The 24,658-nt window shown below is 43.4% G+C and overlaps 1 protein-coding gene across 5 annotated transcripts in view; it reads right to left on the bottom strand.

Moving 5' to 3' along the window:
• The window catches only part of SH3KBP1 (SH3 domain containing kinase binding protein 1), a 340,208-nt gene that overhangs the window by 181,037 nt on the left and 134,513 nt on the right, over positions 1 to 24,658 (bottom strand). For all 5 annotated transcript variants that reach the window (XM_082718343.1, XM_082718345.1, XM_082718346.1 and 2 more), the window contains one exon: positions 15,475 to 15,598. In XM_082718343.1, coding sequence (XP_082574469.1) covers positions 15,475 to 15,598 — 124 coding nt within the window. The remainder of the gene's footprint in view (positions 1 to 15,474; positions 15,599 to 24,658) is intronic.

Below are 24,658 nucleotides of genomic sequence, written 5' to 3'. Positions count from 1 at the left end.
CAAAAGTAAATTTCAAAGGAAGCTAACTTCTTCAAAAAAAACAAGCTACTACTCCCAGTGATACTGTCAAAGAGTTACTTTAAAGCTTTCAAAAAGTCAAACATAAAACTGACGTCATTTTTCCCCTCAACAATGTGTTTCTTTTTTTAAAGATAACCGTTAACTCCGTGCTTGTGCTCATTTGTTTGCTTTATCTGTGAAAATCACATGGCCTAGAAAAGGGTCAAAAAGAGTAAGAGGAAAAACTCAATAGCAAAACATTCTGGAAATCTGATTTTCCTTCGGAAGGAATGACAATACCAGAGAATCCACCCAAGCCTGCGGTGGGGAGAAGGGAAAGAAGCAAGAGAGAGCGCTTACGGGAGGGGGCGGGGGAGGGGTCCCTGCTCCAGACCGGCTGCATCTCCAGGAACCCACCTGGAGATGGTTACACAGACAAGTCTTACTTAAAGGGAAATCTGAAACACAGTACTAATCACTGATAATTCGTAATAATGGGTTCCTGATGAGCAAAATTAACATATAATCACATAATCCAACCATCTCTTTTGATTAATATCTTCGTGTTCTCTCCCCAGCTCCGACTTGATAGCGATGATGAGCAATCAAGTACCAGAGACGAGAAAGCCCAGAAAGGAAGGGAAAGCTAAATCTGGCCTGCGCACTCCAACAAGGGAAGAGCAGACACACTGCTATACGTAAAACAAGCTGAACTTTCCATGTCTATCTAGAAAACCTTGGTGAAGGGTGAAAAAACAAATACAGATTAAAATGATGCCCAAAATAGGGGCACCTGGGTGGCTCAGTGGGTTAAGCCTCTGCCTTTGGCTCAGGTCATGATCCCAGGCTCCTGGGATAGAGCCCTGCATCGGGCTCTCTGCTCAGCATGGAGCCTGCTTCCCCCTCTCTCTGCCTGACTCTCTACCTACTTGTGATCTCTCTGTCAAATAAATAAATAAAATCTTTTAAAAAAATGATGCCAAAAATGAAAGCTGCTCTTACCCTGGAAATATTCCCCTACTTCCAGCTCATGTTATACTCGGAAATTGGAAAAATTTCAGTCTTCTCTCGAACAGTTACCCTCATAAAAATTCTCCTTTCAAAATGCTTCAAATCTCCTCCAGTGGAAACCTATTTGGCTTTTGCACTCTCTACTAATGGCCCATAAACAGGCTGAGAAGCTAGATTTAGTAGGTGTTCTCTTGATCCACTTTCCAAAGCAGAACCTTAATAAGTTTCTCTCTCCCTCGGCACTCAGGAACCAAGACAATTTCTCTGAATCACAGAATTTCAACAATTTTTCCTTAAATATATAACTTAATACAAAGCTATTCTCCCTCTGGTACTTTTCTTTCCAGTAACTCACTTCTCAGAGGGTTAGGGTGTTTGAGTACAAGTATATACTGACATCTCAGAATTAAAGTTGGCTCCAATGTGAATGCAATATGGTCTCTTCCTTCAAGGAGCTTATAATCTAGAAAAAAAAAATCTAAATCTAAACATGGATACACACTCACTCACACACACATGCACACACACAAGAATATAAGTATACTTGTAGAATAAAATGCAGCTACAAGTATCTAAAAATCCTCATTTCAGATCAGCTATTTACTAAGGCTTTCTGGAATGCTATTATTTCATACTACGGCTTGTGTTTTTCTGAGGCGAAGGCAGCAAGAGACTTTCCACGTCTGCCTTTATGGCTGCAGCCAGTGAGTCATTTCACTTCTTCCCACCTCGGTTCCCTTCTATTTAAAAGGCACCTATGATGATGCTTCTCCCCCCGCCACATCATTCATGGGTTAGCCCAAGATGCGAATGAGTCTTTCAGTCCGTCTCTACATATACAAACTGCGAAGCTCTATCCAAGCTAAGGAATTTTTGTTTATAAAATATCATTTGTGGGGCGTCTAGCTGGCTCAGTCAGTTGAATGTCTGACTCTTGGTTTCGGATCAGGTCTTGGTGTCAGGGTCGCGAGACTGAGCCCCAGCGTCGGGCTCTGCACTCAGTCTGCCTGAGATTCTCCCTAGCCTTCCACCCCTCCCCCCACTCACTCACTCACTCACTCTCTCTCTCAAATAAAGAAGTACATTTTTTAAAAAAATAAAAATAAAATGTCATCTGTTCAAATATAGCATTTTGTCATTTCCTCTCATCCACCTTCTGAAAGCAAGGGACTGACAAATACTATCAATTCCCTCAATATTAAAGGGGGACATTTTTCAATTAACGAGAGTGTTCCACAAAGAGCTATTATAACATAAATATTCAAAAGTGAAATTCTTCTGTGGATCAGTGATAAGAAAAAAACACAAGGGGGGAAAGATTCTATTTGCAAAAACCAACAATAACCTCAATCTATGTAGGAATGACATCAGGAGTTAGCAAGACTGCGCAAATACAATGTTAACTGCCGCTTGACTAAACCGGGTAACGCCCTGTGTCACCGGCTCACTAGAATTAGCTGTTCAGCATTCAGAAGGGATGTACATTTTAATCTGGTGATACAGTTACCAGAATTGGTCCACGATGATGTGTGCGGAAGAGGAGCAAGACTGAGAAAGGGGTTTTATTTATGCATTGTACATAAAGACATTTTAGACGGCACAACACAAAACTATTAAACAAAAGAAGTTGGGGAGATGTCAATTCTTTCTAAACTGATGTGCAGTTCTAATGTAATTCAAATCCCAATCCCAATGAGATTTTTAAAAACTTGGTAACAGGTTGGCTCGGTGGCTCAGTTGGTTGAACAGCAAACTCTTGATTTCGGTTCAGGTCATGATATCAGGGTCCTGGGATGGAGCCCGGCATCAGACTCTGCACTCAGCAGGCAGTCGGCTTGAGAAGTCTCTCCCTCTCCCGCTCCCCCACCACCTCACTCTAAAATAAATAAATAAATCTTTAAACAATTTTAAAAAAATAAAACTTGATGACATAATTTTAAAATAAATAAGTGAGAATAGCTAAAATATTTTTGAAAATGAGAAGTGAAAACAGAAGGACAAAAGCCATATCACATACTAAAATGTACTATAAAGGCACTATAGTTAAATATATTGATACAAGAAGGGTGAGACAAATTAATGGAACAGAAGCAAAAGTCCAGAAAAAAATGCCCTAATATATACAATAACATATGATAAATGGGATATCACAATTAATGGCAGAAGGGCTAGATTATTCAATAAACCGTCCTGAAAAAGTGGCTGTTTCAAAATAAAAATCAACTTGCACACTAACTACATACTATCCATCAAAATTCCACAGAGATTAAAAATTAGAAGTTTAAAAATGAGACCAGTATAAAGAAGAAAAAAAAAATTATTCAGGGAAATAATGGAAAAAATCAACACGTGAATCTGCATTAAGAAGTACTATTTCTGGGATGCCTGGGTGGCTCCGTTAGTTAGGCCACTGCCTTCGGCTCAGGTCATGATCCCAGGGTCCTGGGATTGAGTGTCACACTGGGCTCCTTGCTCAGCAGGGAGCCTGCTTCTTTCTCTGCCTCTGCCTGCCACTCTGCCTGCTTGCGTGCTCTCTCTCTCTCTCTCTGACAAATAAATAAATAAAAAAAATCTTTTTAAAAAAGTACTATTTCTGTACCTCAAAATCAGCTATAAACAAAATCAAAAGCCAACCAAGTGGGAAGCACAATTTGCCAGAAATGACAAAGGAATAATACACTAATCAGTAAGAAAAACATAAAGACCGCAATATGAGAGCGAAGAATACAAACAAATGACAGAGGAAAGAAAATGTGCAAGAACTCTATTAATCAAAGAAATTCAAGCTTGAAACACTAATAAGCGCTCTTCCCACATCTAGTGGTGATGTAAATTGGTACAACCCTTCAAGAAATCAATTTCATAATAACGGCTTAAAGTGCCATAAAATATATACATGCTTTCGCCCAGTAATTCAACATCTAAGAATCTTCTGTAAAGAAATCATCAGAGTTGCAGAAAAGATTTATGAGCAAAAATAGCCAGCACAGAGTTACAATGGCAAGAAAAATTGGAACCTTAAATGGATTCTTTCCTTTCCAGCAAAGGCTCTCTCAATGAAGCTCAGAATTAAGAATATAAGAGGTTTGCCTTTTGATTTATAGGCACTCTCTCCTTTCTTCTCAAGAAATGAACAATAGACTGCCACAGTCAGTTTCCTACCATTCTCAAATCGATTCTCTAATATTTAGGTCATCCCAGCAAAACAGTGTCTTTTTGATCCCTCAGACTCACTATCTCCTAGGCAACTGATTGAATGAAAAAAAATATATAAGGCTTCACTGAGAAACATATAATTTTTAAAGACTTGAATAAACAGAATGACACATCTTGTCCTTCAGCTGGGAGGGGGAGTGGCAGGGGATGTAAAAGGGAAAGAGACAGACAGACAGACAGACAGGCACAGCCAGATAGTGCATTAACAGCACTTTGTGTCATAATCTTTAAAAAAAAAAAAAAGACCCAGCTTTATCGAGATATAATTTACATGCCATAAAATTTACCCGTTCTAGGTGTGTGATTAAATGGTTTTTCTAGAGTTACCAAATTGTGTGACCATCACAACAGTGTAATTCTGGAACAATTCCGTCCCCGCAAAAAGAAACCTCTTGCCCACGAGCAGTCTACCTTCCATTTTAACACCCAGCTCTGGGCAAGCACTAAGCTATTTTCCATCTCTATGGACTTGCCTATTCTGAACACTTCATACAAACGGCATCACACAACAAACATATGTTCTTTAATGTCTGGATTCTTTAATTCAGCATCATGTTTTCGAGGCCCATGCATGTGGTGGCACGTATCGGTCCTTCACTCCCTCTTACTGCCGAATAATGCCCCACTGTGTGGAAAAACCACATTTTGTTCGTCTGTTCAGTGGATGGACATTTGGGTTGTTTCCATTTGGGGGCCATTATGAATCATGCTGCTGTGAACATGAGTGTCCAGGTTTGAATGCAGACATATGTTTTCATTTCTCTTGGGTATGGAATGCTGGGCCATGTGCTAACTCTACTTAACAGCATGAGGCATGGCCGGACTCTTTTCCAAATCAGCGGCACAAGTTCACATCCCCACAAGGAGTGTATAAGTTGTTCATAGAAATCCCTCACAAGCTTTTTAATTTCTCAAGGATTGGCAGTGAGGACCCCTTTTGAATTCCTCATGTTAGGATCTTAATCCTGCTCTCCTTTTTTTCATAATCAGTGTTAGCTAAAGTTTGTCAATTTGTTGACTATTTCAAAGAACCAATTTCTGATTTGAGTAATTCCTCTAATTTCCTATTCTCTCTTTCACTTATTTCCACTCTAATCATTATTATTTCCTTCTTCTGCCTGCTTCAAGCTTGGTTTGCTCTTCTTTTTCTAGTTTCTTTTTAAAATACTTTTTATTAAGCAATCTCTATGCTCAGAATGGGGCTTGAATTGAACTCGCTACCCTGAGATCAAGAATCACACGCTCCACCAACTGAGCCAGCCAGGTGCCCATCTTTTTCTAGTTTCTTTTTTTTTTTTTTTTTTTTTTTTTTTTTTTTTAAAGATTTTATTTATTTATTTGACAGAGAGAGATCACAAGTAGGCAGAGAGGCAGGCAGAGAGAGAGAGAGGAGGAAGCAGGCTCCCTGCTGAGCAGAGAGCCCGATGCGGGACTCGATCCCAGGACCCTGAGATCATGACCTGAGCCGAAGGCAGCGGCTTAACCCACTGAGCCACCCAGGCGCCCCCTTTTTCTAGTTTCTTAAGGTAGAAAGTTAGGGTACTGACAATCCCACTTCGGGCAGGTATCCAAAGTTAACGAAATCATGATCTCAAAGAGATACCTGTACCCCCGTATTCACTGCAGCATTATTCACCAGAGCCAATACATGGAAACAACCTAAGCAAGTGATGAATGAATGAAGAAAATGTCACACAAGTACGTGCATACAAACACACATAATGGAATATTATTTAGCCATAAAAATAAGGAAATCCTTCAATTTGTGACAGCATGAATGAAGCATTGAGGGCATTACGCTAAGTAAAAATGATAGAGAAAGACAAATTTTGTATCTTCTCCCATTAACAACTAAAAAAAAAGATAATTATGGGAGCTGAGAGATGTGTTAACCAACCTTATTGGGGAAATCATTCCACAATATATACATCTATCATATCATCACACTCTACACCTTAAACCTACACCTACACAACATTATGCATCAATTATATCTCAGGAGAGCTAGGGAAATAAGTAAAGGGGTTTGATTTGAAATCTGTTTTCTTTTTGAATACAGGCACATAAAAAAGCTGTCATTTTGCTCTAAGCAATGCTTTAGCTATATGCAGGCGATTTCTGGAGATTGTGTTTCCATTTTCATTCATTTCTAAATATTTCAAAATTTCCCGGGGGGATTCTTCTTTGACCCACTGGTTATTTAGGAGTATATTGTTTAATTTCCATATATTTGTGAATTTCCCAAATATCCTTCTGTTGTTGATTTCTAATTTAATTCCAGTATGGTTGGAGAACATACTTTGTATGATTTTAATCCTTTGAAATTTACTGAGCCTTCTTTTATGGCCTAACATATGGTCTATCCTCCATGTGCATCTGATCACTGGTAGCTTCATGGAAACAACACTTCATTATTATTGTCCATAAATCTAATTTCTTCCCAACATTCTGGGGTCTTGTCAGCAGTTTACCTCTTTTAATAACAACTACTACTGTATTCAGTGACTCCTGGTTCACTCTCTCACCATCCTCTGCCCCAAGCTTCATTCTCTTTCCTCGTTTTTATCCTGACAATTTCCTGAGGGAATTAACAAGAGTAGGCTCCTTATTTTATAGATGGGAAAAGAGAGTCTAAGACTGGCCTAAAGGCCCAAAGAAACTGTGGGGGTGAAGCAGAAGTCAGGGCTGGAGTCCACCAACAGTGATTCTTTCTGCAACAAGGCCCTTCTACCACAGAGCTTATTCAGGTCTCCAGGAAACTACAAATGGAACAGCAGTTCACTCCTCCTCAGATGTATTTCCTTGAGTGAGCACATGTGCACGCCCTCACACACACGCGCGCATGCCCACACACGCGCGCATGCCCCCCCACACACACACAGCAGTTTCTGACTTTTCTCTATTTCCCTTCCTGGTTGGGGACCATGCCGATGGTCCATCTCACACTGCAGCTGGGCCCGCTGTCTGTCTGACCATGGGTTAGGAAGGTATGCCAGGAAATGTCCTCATTGTTCAGGGCACAATGGTCCCAGGGCCTCACAGGCACAAAAAAGCCATGAATCTGAAGACTAAATCGAAGCTGCAGGTAACATCAGGGGACCAGGCTGTGATGACAGACCAAAAAGTGTAATTAGAAGAAACTACAGGAGAAAAGCCTCCTTTTCCATGGCTTTCGACAAGTGAAGACAGTTGCCATCCGAATATAATACCTCTCATCAATTACCTTCAATCTATCAGCTTTCCACCTGGATTAATCTCCCTTGGGGAAAGAGAATCCCACGTGGGCCTTAGCTAAGTTCAGTCCCTCTGATCAGAGGGGTCCCTGGGCAGAGACTCCATGTCCTCCTTCCTGACATGTCAACAAGCTGGTCCCTGCACCAGGCCGAAGACTGGGGCACTTTCAGGGAGGGACCTCAGCCACCGCAGGAATCCTAGATTCCAGAAGCCTAAATGGCAGGCTATGTGGGTTTTCCTCACAGCACCACAAGTGGGTTCGTTACCTGAACTCACGATGGCAGCCTCTTTCACTAATAGGAGGAGAAAGCAAACAAACCTCTTCTTTATGCTCGGGCTTTAATGGTATCAAGGAGAGCTAACATTCCCAGTTTTCGATCGAAGCAGGTAGAGAAGGTGAGGGGGACTCTCCTGACTATATGGGGCTACTGTTGTGTCATCATAAAATCCGCCCCTAGAATCCCAGTTCTGTCCTGACCCAAGTCCCAGGTAGAGCTGGCCGTGAGTTCACTGGGCCAGCCCCCTCGGCCCACTTTTCCTGCCAAAGCCCAGCCTAGGTGCCCTTCAACACAAGGACCCAAGAAATTAACAAGAGAAAAAAAAATCCCTTTCAGCTTGGCACTTGAAGACCTCCTAAAAGGACTGGTTTTCAAGTTTTAGATTCAGGGAATGTTCTCCCAGCCTCGCCCAACTTATGTTTTTATGGCCACGGGCTTTAAAGGCTTGCTGAGCGTCTCTCACAGCACTGCTGCATTCGCATGGACACTGCCACGCGCTCACTTTAACACTCTGTGCAAGGCCCGAACTGAAGATGAACTCAGAGATGCTCAGGCAGCTCCCTGCCCCAAGTTTTCAAGTTGGGTGCATCCTAACTAGTATTCAGTAAAATGTGGTCCAAGGATCGAACAGAAGTGGGTTTCCCTAACAGAGGACATCTGAGAGCCTATGACATGCTATGGTGATTGTCAGTGTCGAAGACAGTGTTAGTGCAGGCTGTCGTAGCCAAAATTCATGTGTCCGGAGAGCCAATTTTTCTCCCCGTTTTGTCTCCTTATCGCTCTTTCTCTTCGTCCCTCTTTTGAGGGATATTTTGCAGGGCCCTAACTCTGTGCAACGCATACTGGGAAATGCTGGCCTGGTGTCTATCTGAGCATGTCACACATGTTGCATGGCCTCCTCTCTAGGAAGTGAGAATATACAATAGCATCCCTTTTAGAACATGCCTTTCGACAGACAAACCCGGGACCCCCAAGGTCCAACCCAGAACAGATGAAAATAAGCATTGCCTACAACAGCACTGTCCTCGGAGCCTGGTGTGCTGGAGGGAGGTTGCATAATTCTAGCATTCTGTACCAGGTGAATTGTAAATGACTCTGTAACATGAGAAAACTGCAGTCATCCAGATTACATGGACTCTTTGCTTTTCAAAGTTACCAAGGCTTCAGGCCAGCAATGAAAAAACCAAAGAAAGAAGTCAGATTTACAAGTGGGTTATGCACTATGCAGTGTTTGAAATTCCAAATGCTTTTTCTCATAGAAACAAAGTCATAAGTGGTGATTAAGTTCTCAGACTAACCCACAGTGTAGCTAAAACACATCTGCAATGTCATCAACTAACAAAACCCTCAAAACAATGAAATTAAAGCAAAAACACTTTTATTTATTGAGAATACTCATGCTCAGTGGTATAATGAGGGGAGCGTGGTGGGGTGGGGGTGGGTGGCTCATGCCCAGGACAGAAGGGGCTTCCTGTAGAGAACCGACAAATGATAATGAAGCTAGCAAAGTCAGTAGGCTCTTTATTTCACCACCTGCTGACAACTGAAAACAACATCAGTCATAAAATATTACTCCTTTCAAGAAAATTGGGTTCAATAAGAAGTAAAGAAGTAGTTAGGGGTATACCTGAAGCTACCTGGTAAGACTCTGGCTTACCTACAGGAATTTTAGTGGGCTTCTTCATTGTGTTCAAATCAGTATCTACACTTAGGGTCATGCCTACAGGAGTCCTTTTTTTTTGTTCCCCCCATGCTTATCGATGATGATCCTGGTCAGCGGGGATATAACAGATGGGACAAAGATGGGGAAACGGATTCTATGAGTTCAATGAACAAAAATTCGAAGAGAAAGGAAAGGAGCTAATGAGAACACATGTGTAATGTGAGAAGCTGTGGGTCTAAGACGGAATGGCAGGAGCTGAGAACACCAAAAGTCAGAGGAACCAAAGACATCTCCCGCAGGCAGAAAGAAAAGGTGGGCAGGAGGAAGAGTTTCCTAGGACAGCCACCAGGTGGAGCCACCACCGTAGAACCCCTCTGTGGCTGTCCTCTGTATGGACTTGGGTGGAAACCCAGCAGGAACATTCAGAGGACACTAACTCCTCTAGTGTTAACACCTTGGAACCAGAACACAGAGATTGAAAGGAGATAAATATAATACAAGAAAATTTCTTAAAGTTCCATATAAAAATATATGGGAAATGGACAATGACCACACCCACTTGGAAGGGCATTTTCCACCCTTTTCATCACCACCCCTAGATCCAAGAGGCAGTACTACTCTGATAAGAGAGTAAGTAGGGGCAACATACTCTAACATCAACTACCAGTCCCACCAAGCCCATAACACAGGCTCCCAAGAGAACCCATCAGTAATACAGCCAGGGATCAATTACTTAACAAAATCTCTTTATGGTCCCTTTACTCTCAAACTTTCAAGAATGAAGGCCCCCTGGGGAAGAAGATGATAAATGCACACACAGACACATTTATACAGATGTATGTATTATTGAATTGCTATAAAATTATATCCATCCAGGTTTACTGCCAGGTGGCCAGCTTTATTTTCATCTCCCCATTACCACCAGCTCAGGTGATAGCCAAGAGCTTCCACACAACAGTAATGCCTTCTCTTAACTTCCTACTCTTCCATCTGGCCATAAAAGCCAGCAGTTCAGGTAAAATCAACAGGTGATGCGGAGAGTTGGAGAAAATCTGACCCAACATGCCACATTTTCAGATCCCTAGGTAACCAGGGTGATTCACATTTGTTCCTCCAAAAGGAAATTTGAAAGGAAAAAAGTCTTGTTTCTATAAACCGATTCCCAGATCTTGCATCTATCTTAAACAACAAAGCACTGGAAAACCAAAGCAGTTGACATTTTCTTTATTAAAGACACACTTTTCCATCCTTCGTTTACAGTTTCATTTCAAACAAAGATCTCACAGCCTATCGAGGGAACCAGCCACCTCCTTGGAGCCAACCCAGAGTTCCATAGCAGCACGTGCACCTTCGCACGCATGCGCACTCACGTCCTGACAGACAAGGCAACACGTACCTCGAGAATGTTACTCTGAGGAGCCAAGCAAAGGCTAAAGAAATGGGAGCTTGAAAAAACATTTCCCCTTCAGTTGTCATATCTGTTCAGGGACTGCAATAACTGGTGCTGGGGGAAAAGGAAGATAAACATTCGGTACAATTCTTCTGACAGCTATAGGCAGCAGACCAAAATGGAGAGGCCTTCCATGTGGCAAACACTAGGCCCATATCATGCTGGGGTGGGGGGCATGTATACATCACCCATCCACACACAAAATGAATTCTGAAGAATTTCTACATTAACTTTTAAAGCACCAGAGTGTCACCAGAGGCAGAGCAGCTGTCGGTTCCTCTGTCAAGGACAACTTTTGAATGAAACGTGTCTGAAGGTTTCACTAAACACACGCGAAATGAGCCCACAGATTCATGTTCTACAATCCAAGTCATATCCACAGGGCAACTCTGAGAGCAACCCTCCCCCAGCTCAACTTGAATCTCATCTTGTAACGTCAGGGCTACACCTGTTATAGATAACATCTTTGAGACCATCAGATCTTCCAGCATTAATCCCTGGAAAGGGCAGTAAAATGCAGATGCACAACAAACCTTAAATAAAGATGGTAAAAGCAGTTTATCTTTCAGAAGGCAGATGCCAAAGTAGCAGAGCGACTTAAAAAGATGATCATAAAAGACATTTTATATTAGGAGAGCATAATAATAATAATAGTAATAATAATAATAATAATAGCAAAGAATAATAAATGTGCAAAATACAATAGAGACTTACCAAACACTGAATTCATGATAAACTGGAAATAGAAACAAGGACACATAAAGCCAACCAGAAACCCGCGGAGTGGCTTCACATTCAGAATGACAGAAATAAATAAGAGACATATCCCCAACTTGCCATAAAAAAGATTTAAGAAATGCATACAGCTTTCTTAACATTTCCCACAGGATACAACAGACTGCAAGGGCTTGTAGGCAGGACCGGCTGGTGTTCATCTAGGGCTTCTATCTGTCCCAGCACCAAGCACAGGGCCAGTAGACGTGCGCTGCTGAACGTTCATTCATTAGGATGCAGGTAAAAGTGAGGAAGGAACAATAGCCCAAATCCTGGGTGGCAGGGAGTTCTGAGAGAGGCAGCTTCCCCATGAGGTCTGCTAAAGAAGCAAAACCTGAGGAACTAAAGCCCCGAAATAGAAGCCGGTCCTTACAAAGGCCCGTGCAGTATTGATTACAGGCTGGATACTGGACCTCTCACATAACGCAAGTCGCTTGGGAAACCCTTCTGAGGATGAAAGCAAATGATTTTTTCTTTCCTTTAATTCAAGTAGAAATGGACAAAATCTTCCTTGCTCCTTTTCAAGTATGTATCGAATGTATTTGCTTGTTGACTGTGAAAATGTCCACTTTGTTCAGTTTTGTTTTTAAACTCAAGGTTTGAATGTTTTTTCAAAAAAAAATTCCTCCATACATCAATATTTCAATTTAGGAGTGTGCATCGTTTTTCTATATGGGCTTAATGAGAGAAGAAACAAAAGAATAAATCATTCTCAGAAGGAAACAGACAATCTTTTTCTGTCTGGTTCATGAGAATGTCATTTGGCTCCAAGAAAAATTTTCCGATTGTCTGGCTACAATTTGTCAGCATTCTGGAGTCTGGGGTAACTTCAGGATATACAACATCCATGCTACAAGTGTAAATGAAAAATGACTTCTTGCCCCTTGGAAAAAGCTTGTTTTAAATGGAAATCTCCTTCACCGTGACTCGGGTAAGGCCCAGAGACATGGCCAGGGGTGAGAGCAGACACAAATGTCCTCACAGCCCTAATGCCTGGAATGTACAGCTGATGGCAGCCAGGCCATCTGGAGGAACTGGGGAGCTGTTCTCCCTCTCTCACTCTGCCTGTCTTTCTCAATTTCAGTCACATCTTTTTCTCAAATGAAAAGCACATGGAGTCCTTCCAGTACCTCCCTAAATCAACTCTGTAGAAATTTGCAAAGGTTAAAGTTGAAAACTGAAACTAATCAGTCCCCAAATGGTTTCCATAGTCCTGGCTTTTTCTCAGGGCTACTACTAGCTTCCTTCAAACCTAGGGTGGTTCTTGACCTTGTATGGGGGCCTGAGGAGGACAAGGTCATCCCACACTTTTGGGTGAGCTCATCCCACAGAGGTGAGGTAGTACAACCCACTTGCCATTACTGCAAAGTGGAGCATGTCCCCAAGCTGCTGGCCACAAGTGGGCAAACTTCCTCAGCTAAGTCTATCTCAAGTTCAGGACCCGGTGAAGTAGTTCAATTTCAGACTCATAACAGATTTTGATCTTTCTTTATTAAAAGAAAAAGAACCCATGTTAATTCTGTTGAATTCTCCCAGGGTCCCAGGGTGAATCACAAGGTGGACTCAAACACCCAAAGAGGGAGACCATGTTAATGAAACAAAGCAGCCTGTTACTAAACTCTGAAAGCAACTGCCCTCCATAACAACAGCAGCAGACAAAAACATAAGAGATTTCTCAGGACAAAGCTTGGTGGAAACAAAGGAAAGGAGACTTGGGTCATTGACAATAACTCATAAAACTTGAAAAATTAGTTGCATGGAAGTGTTTACAGTAACCAGAAACATCCCACAGATTTAGCCTCTGATCCTAGTTTTAAGAGGGAAAAAAGTGGTTTTTCATTGATTTGGGGTGGGAAAAAAATGTAGCTTTTGAGCTCAGCACAATGAACTATTTATCTGGCCTGACAAGGCCAATCAATCCACCCCGCTGTTTATTATAAGGAGTAGTAGGATACTGTTAGTATTGACGGGTGGGGGCAGGGCCAAACACGGCGCTGGCCCTGGGTACACAATGCTTCCCTTCAACTGGAAATTGATGTTTGGCCCAGGTGACCTGGGGGTCAGTGTGAAGACTGGGACAGAATGAAGATGGTATTTTATGTGTTTCCTATTTACAGAACGCCTCCATGGGCTAAGGTCTCGGATCTACCCGCAGATTCATTACATAAAATACCCGAGAGTCAAAGGTTGGTCATAATCAGGCTGTGGGCCTAAAAGGAAGGACCCCCCCCCCCCCGCCGTTAGTACCTTTTTCTGGATCATGACAAATTCTGGGGAGGACCTCAGAGGCCAGATTTTTAGTTGTAAAGAGGCAATTATCTGAAAAGTTTGATTCCTTCTTTGATTTAAAGTTCTCAGGTAATTTTTACCCAACTCATCTGGATAATTACCTTAATTCCTTAACTTAATTAATTCCTTATCTTGTTAAGTTAATTAATTACCTTAATTCTCTTATTTACTTTACAAGAGCAGGGCTGGCAGGAGAAGCCTTGCGGCTCGTCACCACGTGTGTGCCTGTCCTTGGCTCACTGGCCCAAGAAGCCTGAGGAGGAACAAGAGAGGCTCGGGGCAGCAAGCAAGGGTTGGGAATACAGACAGACACAGTGACTTCTAACTCTCTGAAACCCAGGAAGGCAGGCCTCATGAGTTCTGGAACTTATTTGCAAGAATGCAGGAGGCGCTTTAGGGGACAACTATAGTCTGACAGCAAAGTATGCTTCATTCTTAACGTGGGAAACCCCCTGCATTGGTAGGATGGGCTTTAAAAAAAAAAAAGAGAAAGAAAACAAGAAAAGAAAGAAAATCCTATAGCTGCTAACCAGCATGGGCCTCCAGCCAATACTTCATCTGAATAATTAAAAAAGGAAATGTAACCCGGGGCAGCTGGAGGGGGAAGAGGAAGAGGCAGGAAGGAAGAGAGACACAAAGCTAATGTCTCAAGCTCTATGATCAATGGACAGTTTATTGGACAAATTCTTATGCTGTCTAAATTTTATGAAAGATTAGCTGTTCTTCCCTGTGGTTATGTAAACTTGCCATCTTTTTTCTTTTTAATGGAACTCTTTGCTAATACATTTCCTGCTCCTGCTTTTGAACAGCTCTATATTTCTCTTTAAGGAAGTAATCAGCCCATGAAAAGCCTGCCACCAAACGCTACCCTGCCCCTGGGCCTGCTCTGTGTGAGCGTAGGGGCAGGAAAAGCTGAGGAAATCTCGAGGGACCACAGGAGAAGTGAGTTGAGCCCTCTCTTGTCATCTCAAACAGCAGTGACATGAAGGCTGGGTGTGGGAGAAAACAAAACCCCAGCGAGCTAATACCTGAGAATCTGCCTTGAGGTCTCAAACCAGGCAGACAAGATGGTTAAAGTTCCCTTAGTGAGAGCGATGTCTGAGCTCTATCTGTGCACATCTGCCTCCTAAACCTAGAGAGACACGGTCTGTGTTTGGGAGGCCAGCAGGCAGAGAGAAAGACCCAGATAGAGCCTGCCCTTAAATTAAAAACAGAGCATGGCCAGACAAGCACAGCTCAGCATGCGCCATAGCGTTCTCTAAAGTCACCTTTCATCTGCAAAAATAGATATGAAAGTGAAAGCTAATGTCCTAGGAAAATCATCATTTGCAAATCTAGTCTACTTTCTTGTGAAAAAAATTGTATTCATTCCCTTTACTATAGTCATTACATTGTTACTCGCTGTGTGTGTGGGGGGGGGTGTGTGTGCCCAAATTATACGAGAAAACAAAAGGCAACTCTCATTCAATTTTTCAGCAATTCAGAGTTTGACACAGTTCACCCGGAAGTTTCCAGTTTGGGTTTGTATGTGGGGAGGGGTTTGTTCTTCTTTTCCATACCTCTCTTATTGGTTCTTAGAATTGTTTCAGAAGATAGCAGAGCATTTCCGCTGGACACTTCGTGCATGGGTTTTTCTGGAGCTTTGCTGGAGAGAGGGTCTTTCTTCATTTCTTTCTTTATTTCCTGTGAGGATAAAAGGCAAACAAGACTGTTGTTTAAAATTTTAAAATGGCTCTTCAGCTATGTTAAGCTTCAGCTTTCTGGAAATGAACTCTAATGACTTCAACTCGGTATAACATGGTGTTTGAAGAATACCATTTCCGATGTTGTTGTGGCTTGTTTTCCTTCCATTTATTACTGAAGCACCTGCTCCCGTAAAGTAAAATGATGTCCACTATGGTGACAGGACCTCATGTGACTCTGACCAGAAAGTCATAGTGACCAGAAAGGGAATACCCCACAGCTCCAAGTGACAGCCTGTCCTACTTTTTGAACAGGGACAAGCTTTGGCCAGGTAGAGTCACACCCTAAGAGCCTTCTGGTTTCTCTCCTTCCCAACAGGGGGTTAGAGAAATATATTCTCAAATGGCCATTGTCTCACTATTATGCTAAACCCAAAAGAAGGGGACTTAAAGTTCATTTATACTCATCAAGTTCCTCTGGGTCTCTTTAACTCTTGACAAAGAAAAATGTAAGAAGGACAAACAGAAATAAAGATCATCATTCTAGGTCAGAGGTCAGCAGACTACAGCCTACCACGTTTTTATAAATTAAATTTCATTACAACATGACCACCTTTATCCGTTAAAGAATTTTCTAAGGCTGTTATGATGGCTGAACTGAGTATTTGGATCAGAGATCAAAGCATAAAATACCTGGCTCTTGATGCAGAAAGTTTGCTCTAACTGGTCTCTTATCAAAGATCCATTAAAGGAGGTGCCTGGGTGGCTCGGTTGGTTAAATGTCTGCCTTCAGCTCAGGTCATGATCTCAGGGTCCTGGGATCGAGTCCTGCCTCTGGCTCCCTGCTCAGTGGGCAGCCTGATTCTCCCTCTGCCCTGCCCCTCCCTGCTGCTTGTGTGCGTGCTAGCTCTCTCTATATATAATGCCAATAAAAAAAATAAAATAAAATCTTTTTAAAAAGCCATTAAGATACAGAATTTAGGGGTGCTTGGGTGGCTCAGTCGGTTAAGCATCTGCTTTCGGCTCAGGTCATGATCTCAGGGTCCTGGGATGGAGCCCCTGCATCGCATAGGGCTCCCTGCTGAGTGGGGACCCTGCTTTTCCCTCTCCCTCTGCCCCTACCCTTGCTTGTGCTCCCTATCTCAAATAAATAAAATCTTTTTTAAAAAGATACAAAATTTAAAGAACTGATGGCTGAAACAATTACTTCAAATTACTCTAATAATTAACATAATTATTTTTGAAAGCATCAATAGCCCAAAATGATAGTAACTCACAAATTGCAGGTCTGGAGCAGAGGGTTACCAGGCCTGTCTGAATCCATGATTAATTACACCAACGCAGGAAAAAGCGAAAGCTAAGTGGCTAGACTCAGAGCATGGCTGAGTGGCAGGAAGGACGATGTGTTCTTTAGGAAGAACATGGGGCAAGAAATGGAGATGGGCTCTTTCTATGGAACAAACATGAAGAGAGCAAATTAGGTAGGGGGCTGAGATTCAGTCTGGGCAGAGTGCAGAGGCAGAAAGAAAGGAACAAAAAGGGTTGTCAAAACATAGCTACTGGCCAGCAGCTTCCTACACACCCGGGTGTTAGTTACCGTACCCAATTCCCCAACTGCTGGCCCAGTTCACAACAGCCTCACCCTCCCTCCTTCACCCAGGGCCCCACCGGAAATCAGCAACTGTGGCTGGCACTTTGCTGGGTTCAGAGTTTCAGCTGGCGTCCCAGGCCAACCCAGCACAAAGCTGTGTGCACGCGTGTGTATGTACACGGACTCCCACCTCGGCAGCCGTGGCACCTGCTAGAACAGCAGTTGCCGGGGGTTTCTATAGCCTCACAGGCAGATGGCATCAGGGGATAATCTGCAAACATTGGCCGCCTGAGCCACATGATGGGATGCTTTCTTAGTGATGGCTGCCAGGATGCTATGGCTTGAGAAGTAAAGAAAACAAGCCACCACGGGGGCTCATTCCCCAGAGGTTGCTTCTTTGGGGGGAGAACAGTTGCTCAAACCTCCCTTTCCGCTGCAATGTGGATATGACTGTGCTCACACAGACCTCCCAGCTGGACACAACATAACATGGCGATACAACATCCAAGGTCACCAAGGACTAATTCAGAGAAATTCAGTGGGTTGTGGGCGACATGCCAAGCATCTGCTTAGCACTTACTGCTAAAGGCATGCAGTTGGGGAACGGTCAGGGAGGGACAAAAGTCTGAGAGACTGGCATGATCACTGAGGAGAACTTTAGAAGCTGTGTCTGGTTTTTGTTTGTTTGTCTGCCTGTCTGTCTTTAAGTAATCTCTGTACCCAGCATGAGGCTCAAACTTGAGACCCCAAGATCAAGAGTCACATGCTCCAGCATCAGCCAGCCAGGCACCCCTAGAACTTGTGATTGTTAAGAATACTCAAACCCGGGGTGCCTGGGTGGCTCAGTGGGTTAAGCCTCTACCTTTGGCTCGAGTCATGGTCCCAAGGGTCCTGGGATCAAGCCTCACATCTGGCTCTCTGCTCAGCAGGGAGCTTGCTTCCATTCCTCTCTCTCTGCCTGCTTCTCTCCCTACTTGTGATCTCTGTCAAATAAATAAATAAAATCTTAAAAACAAAGAATACTCAAACCCAAGGCTTCAGAGAAGCACCCTGTGAGGTTGGAAGGACCAACCTGATCAAGCAAGTGCTTAAGGGCTAAGACAGCAGCACCAGAGAGAGGCTGGTTCATAAAGTCCAGATTCTACTGTCCCCTCAAATACTGTTTATATTTGCCACACACAGAAGCCTAACAGTGACCACATTTCTTAAGTTCCTTCTTAGATGGAAGCAGGGAGGAGACAAAACTTAAAATATGCCCCATATTTTTCCAGAGAAACAAGACACACAGATACAGCAGTGCCCCATGTAGACTCTTCACCTGTACAACACCCAGGTACACAGGCTCAGTGTTTCCCCAGACTCAACATTTTCTCTCTGACCTGCTTCTTTTCTGGAAGGGAGGGGAGCTATCTTGCTTGAGAGCCCATCATCCACCCATCTACGCAGGCTGGAAAACTCGGTGTTAACCCCCATACCTAACCAGTCACCCACTTGGGCTCTATCTACTTCCTCAACCTCTCAGTTTCTCTCTGTTCCTCCTATGCTACCTTAAAACTATGAATACTGGGCAAAGAACTCAAAGAGATGTTTCTCCAGAAAGATGGACATACAGCCAGTAAGTACACAACAAGATATCCAACATCATTAACCATTAGGGAAATGCAAATCAAAACGATAATGAGATGCTCCTTCATACCCACTAAAATGCCTAGTAATTTTTTAAAAAAGGAAAATAGTGTTGATGAGGATGTGGAGGAACTGGAACCATTGTGCATTGCTGGTGGGAATGGAAAATGATGCAGCCACTATGGAAAACAGTATGGGAGTTCCTCAAAGTTAAACACAGAACCGTGTGACCAAGCAATTCCACTCATAAGTTACATACCTGAAAATACTGAAATCAGGGACTCAACATTTACGGCAGTAGCCAAAAGGTGGAAACAACGTAAGTGTCCCACAACAGATGAAAGGATAAACAAGATGTGGTATATCCACACAACAGAATATTATTCAGCCTCAAAAAGGAGTCGAGTTTCGAGACATTCTACAACAGGAATGAGCCTAGAAACCATTATACTAAGTGAAATACACCAGACATAAAAGGACAAATATTGTATGATTCCACTTATATATTGCAGCTAGATGAGGCAAATTCATAGAGATGGAAAGACTGCAGGTTACCAGGAAGTGGTAGGGGGAATGGGAGTCAATATTTAATGGTTACAAAGTTTCCATTTGGAGTGACTAAAAAGTTTTGGATAGAGATAAGGACAATGGTTGCACAACATTGTTCATGTAGCTAATGCCACTGAACTGTACATTTTGAATGGTTAAGATGGCAACTTTTCTGTTATATGTAATTAACCACAAGAAAACAAACACATGAACACCAGCTAACAGGGGAACACTTGCCATGTGCCCAGGCTGCTCTCAGAGCTTCACCTGGATGGCAATTTGTAGTCTGCACGACAACCCTATTCCCCAATGACGCACACAGCAGGACATGGAGTGCTGAGAAAGCCTGCCAAACAAACAGGAGTCAGAATCGGAACCCAACCCATCTCGTTTCAGAACGCATCTCTCAACCACTCTTCCTGAGTCCTGCCAGAGTGGCCATGACGTCTCTGTGTCTATACACTGCCGCCAGAGACGCTCTCCAAAAACAAATGTATGCTCTTGTCACTCCTCTGTGGAAATCCCCCAGTTACTTCCAAAAGACCACAGGACAAACCCTTTCATTTAAAAACTTTTTAAATTGCCCAGCAAGCCCCAAATCCCCGCGTGCTGGATTCTGGCTCAAACTGTCAGCCGCACGCGCTGGCCCAACGGTGCTCATTACCAGGCCCACGTAACAAGGGGTTGCACCTCTCTACCAACACCTTGACTTTCATAGACATCTGATGTCCTGGACTCCTATTGGTAGGCTCTAAAAATAGGCAACAATGCTGGCAATGACACAACCTTACAAGGGCAAAGGCTTAGAGAAATGAAAGTGTTTCAGCAGATATTTCTTCACTTGCTCCTCACAGTAACATTTTCATTATGTTATTGGGGAAAAAAAGTAATAAAACCCTGATTCTGCCAGACTGACAGATTTTTGCATTCAAGAACCATGAGACCCAGAGAGGATATAAGAGCAGCCAAAAGCCACAAGGCTACTCAGGGGCATAGTGGGTCATGGGACCCACCTCTGCGCCTTCTGGGCAGGGCTGTCCTGCTAAACCTTGCCTCCAAGGAAGAGTTAGTGCCATGGCTATAAAGGGGAGACTCAAAATCACCCCACCTGGGGCTCCAGTGGAACACTTCCCTTCCCTCCACAGCTGAAGAATATAAGGTACTACTTTATCCATAAATCTACCAGTACTGAGGCCCCAATCCTTTAAGTCCTTTCTCAGGCACACATAAAAGCTCTTTGCTGCAGAGGAGGGTGGGCTTGGCACTGGAGTAACTCCTGCCTGCCTACAGCTGTCAGCATCTGGTTACCTGGAGCTCTCCGAGGTTCTGATCCAGGTCATGGGACTCTGGATTTCCTGGGTCTGAGTGTTCCAAGCCCCCAACCCTCAATCTCCATTTTATAACACTAGGCTTATATTTTAAACCATTGTGGAGAACCAGGATCCTACTATCCTCATGGTAGAGGCCACACCCCAGCCCAAAGGCCATGGGGACTTATAGAAATTCATACATCCCCACATATATAAATTAGCAATGACTGGGCTTGCTTTAAAACCCTACAAAATCATCAGGGTATTGACAAATCTCTTTAAGAGGTAAAGGAAACCCAGCTTTTCCTTATCCTAAATCTGATGCTTCAACAGTGGAAACTCATCATTACAGTAAAACTGAGGCCATCAGTAAGATACCAATGCTGTGGTAACACTCGAGCTATGTCACAAGGGCAACGTGACTGAAGGAAGAGGAGAATTTGTACCATTCCTGTTTCCCAGAGCACTATGTTGATCAGAGCCCAAGATGGCTCACCCACATCTGGAGGCCAAAAAGCCCCAATGATGCCACTCTAACAAAAATCTGTCATGACACATTTAGCAGGCTGCAAACAACAGCCTCACTGAGCAAAGGCATAATTTGTGCACAACTGGGAACTAGATGAGCATGGTCGGCTTTGTGTTAAGTGGAGTTGCCTGAATGTGGCTGGCTGCTGAGCTAAGCTGGCTTTCCCTCTTTTCTACTCAGTCTCCCCATTCATCACATACTAGACAGGTGCTGGGGTGGGGGGGGTGGATGGCTTGGTTGAACCTTAACTTCTTTCAATTAACTGAAATACTCCCCAGTAAAACACCAGTGAAGGTCCAGTATGGGGGTCCTTCCCTTCTCTCATCCTACCACCAACCTGGATACAAGTTAAGAAGCAGGCCTCACAGTAAACGGGGAGACTGATGGTGTGAGTCAAACAAAACAGAAAACAACTCATGTCGGCATCATCATTGATTAGGTGGGTGACCTGGGGGCAATACTGAAAGCCTCTAAGCAGTTCCCCTGTCATCTCTAAAAGATCTAACCCTAAATGCTCTGGCACCATCACAGAGTTGTCTTCGGGGTCAAAGAGTAAACCAGGGAGCAGCATACAGGTTGTTTCTTGTCATTATTAATGCCATCATTAAACAGCAAGAGCTATAAAAAAGAAAAACACTTAACAAAACAGAGGAAGCTCGCCACCAGAATGTTCAGTGAAAGAAGCCAGACTGAGAAGACCCCATGCTCTACGCTCCTGTTATGTGAAGCTCAACCATAGACAGAGCTTATCAGTAGTGAGAGATCGCCAAAGGGCAGTTGCCCTTGGGAAGGTAATGACCAGGAGGATGAAGAGGTTCTGCAATCTGGTCAGGGTGACGGTTGCACAGGCGTATACACACCCACACCTTCATGGAGCTGTGTTTGCGTGTAAGATCTCCACACTTCACTGTATGCTGTTTTCACTTCAAGTAACAACATGAATGCTAAAGCCAGAAGACAACACATTTTTAAAAAATGAAATGTGCTAGTATTTCATCCTAGAAGGTCAGAAACATGAAAAGCTAGTGCTTGGGTGTCTTAAAATTCATCTCAGGGGAAAGCTTCCCGGGATCAACGTCAAGGGCACAAGTAGTTGGAATGCACCAGATGCTGCTTACCAAGTGGGTGAGCCAAGGGGTGACTCATGTAATTGACACAATCAGCCAAGTGGATCCCCTCCCTCCACGGGATCCTTCCTCTCCACCTCAGCTGCTTGCCTCACATCTTAAACTATTTCCTTCTCTCCTACCCCCAGCATTACAGGCCCACAGACTGGGCTGGTGCCGCTGACACAGGGGGAGGCCGGTGCTGTGCCAACCTGCAGAAAACACTGGTCCTGGGCTTCCCCGTGTCTTAGCGTGAGCCTGGACAGAGTCCTCTCAGTTCAGGGTAGAAGCAGGGCAGGGGGGAAAAGGGAGTCATTCATCAGCCTGCCCTCAAACCTGGTCTGTTTCTTTCTCCAGGTAAGGCTCCCTTCAGGGCAGGGTGTGGCTGTGGTATCCCAGTTGTGCCCCCTCCACTCTTCATGGAAAACCTTTTAGCAAAATTAGCCCTGGCAGGAGACAAAAGCAAACCCTTACACCAAATGTACTGCAAGAGAGTTCTGAAGATACGGAATCCTAAAATAGCATACTGCCCACCCCACCCAAGCGTACTCTCTTCCTGCTTGCCCCCCATAGAAAAGGCAAAATTGAGGAGCAGCCACCCCATGAACATTGGCTGCTTGCAGAGCCTGGGATTTCCCAGCATTTGGCAGCCTTCAGAAAAGGCTAGTCAATCTCCAGACACCTGGGAAGACACCGCAAGTATCTTGAAAGCAAATAGCAGAGCTCCAGGAGAGCTTCAGCTGTAAGATTCTGTTTCGCTAAAAAAGATGTATCTCACTGTCACAATTTAAAAAAATCAAAGTTGGGGCACCTGGGTGGCTCAGTGGGTTAAAGCCTCTGCCTTCGGCTCGGGTCATGATCTCAGGGTCCTGGGATCGAGCCCCACATCGGGCTCTCTGCTAGGTGGGGAGCCTGCTTCCTCCTCTCTCTCCCTCTGTCTGCCTTTCTGCCTACTTGTGATCTCTGTCTGTCAAATAAATAAATAAATAAAATTTTAAGAATAAAAAAAATTAAAAATAATCAATGCTGTTGAACCATGAAATGCACCAACTTCATTAGGAAGACAAAGAATACACACACGCACACACACACACACACACATACACTCACACATAAAATATCTGAAAATATGGCAAAATATGAGGATTTGGTAAATCAAGGGGGTGGACACACTGGTGTTTGCTATTCAGTTTATGCCTCTTTCTCATGCTTGAAATATTTCATCATTTCCCCTAAAAATTACATAGTGAACCCATGCCAGTATCTCATACCACAATGGTTTTCTTATACTTAGCAAAATATGTTCCCACTTAGAAAAGTGCTCTGACATATCACTGACCTACGATCTTTTCATCTCAAAGCTAGCAAGGTTCTTTTTTTAAAGTAACAGGATATCTACTGTCATGTTTCTATGTAAATCTTCAACTACATGTTTGTAATATCATACATTTGCAGTATTATCTCCCAATAATCACTGATAACACAAGCCCAGGAAGGAGTTCTTGACCAGCAGGGTGGGAATAAACGTTGAGAAGAGTTCAGGAAGTGCCACAGGCTGGACAAAGATAAGAACAGCTTCCTTTGTGTCCCAAAGAGGTAACACAGCTTCCTGATATATGCACAATGTGATTACCAGCATGAGAGCCAGTGCCTTTACAACTGCATGTGCCCTGCTAAACATCTAGATTATTACCAGTGGATCAAAGGGTATCAATACCAACCAGCTGTTTGGACATGCTTTAGTAAGCACTTAATAACTATCTGTCAAATGAATGGCCAATTTAGCAGAGTGTTATGGGCAGGACACCTATTACAGACAAGGGGTATTATTTCCAATTCAGCCCAAAGCTATGACAACATGGAAGTCTCTATCATCCCCACTGGATCACAACCAACTTCTCACCTGCCAGGATAGGGTTTGGTTTAAGAGCAGTAGGAAGGAGATACAGTAAGAAAATTCACACACCACCTCATTTTCTTTAAATAAGCAATACCTATTTCTTTATTAAACTGGGAATGTTATGGGGTGCCGGGGTGGCTCAGTCAGTTAAGTGTCTGCCTTCGGCTCAGGTCATGATCCCAGGGGCCTGGGATCAAGCCCCACATCGAGCTCCCTGCTGAGCAGGAAGCCTGCTTCTCCCTCTCCCACTTCCCCGTTAGTGTTCCCTCTCTCACTGTGTCTCTCTCTGTCAAATAAATAAATAAAATCTTAAAAAAAAATAAACTGGGAATGTTAGACATTCAAAATAAATTTACACATTCTAAAATGAAACCTTAAAAGCACTCGAAGAAACCATGAGAGAAATAGTTAATGATCTCAGAGCGGGAGAGAGGATTTGACACTCTGCCA

Source organism: Mustela nivalis (genome assembly GCF_964662115.1).
Source record: "Mustela nivalis genome assembly, chromosome: X".
NCBI classification, from domain to species: Eukaryota; Metazoa; Chordata; class Mammalia; order Carnivora; family Mustelidae; genus Mustela; species Mustela nivalis.
The sequence above is the reverse complement of the archived record's forward strand: the minus strand, read 5'-3'. Positions and strand labels throughout refer to the sequence as shown.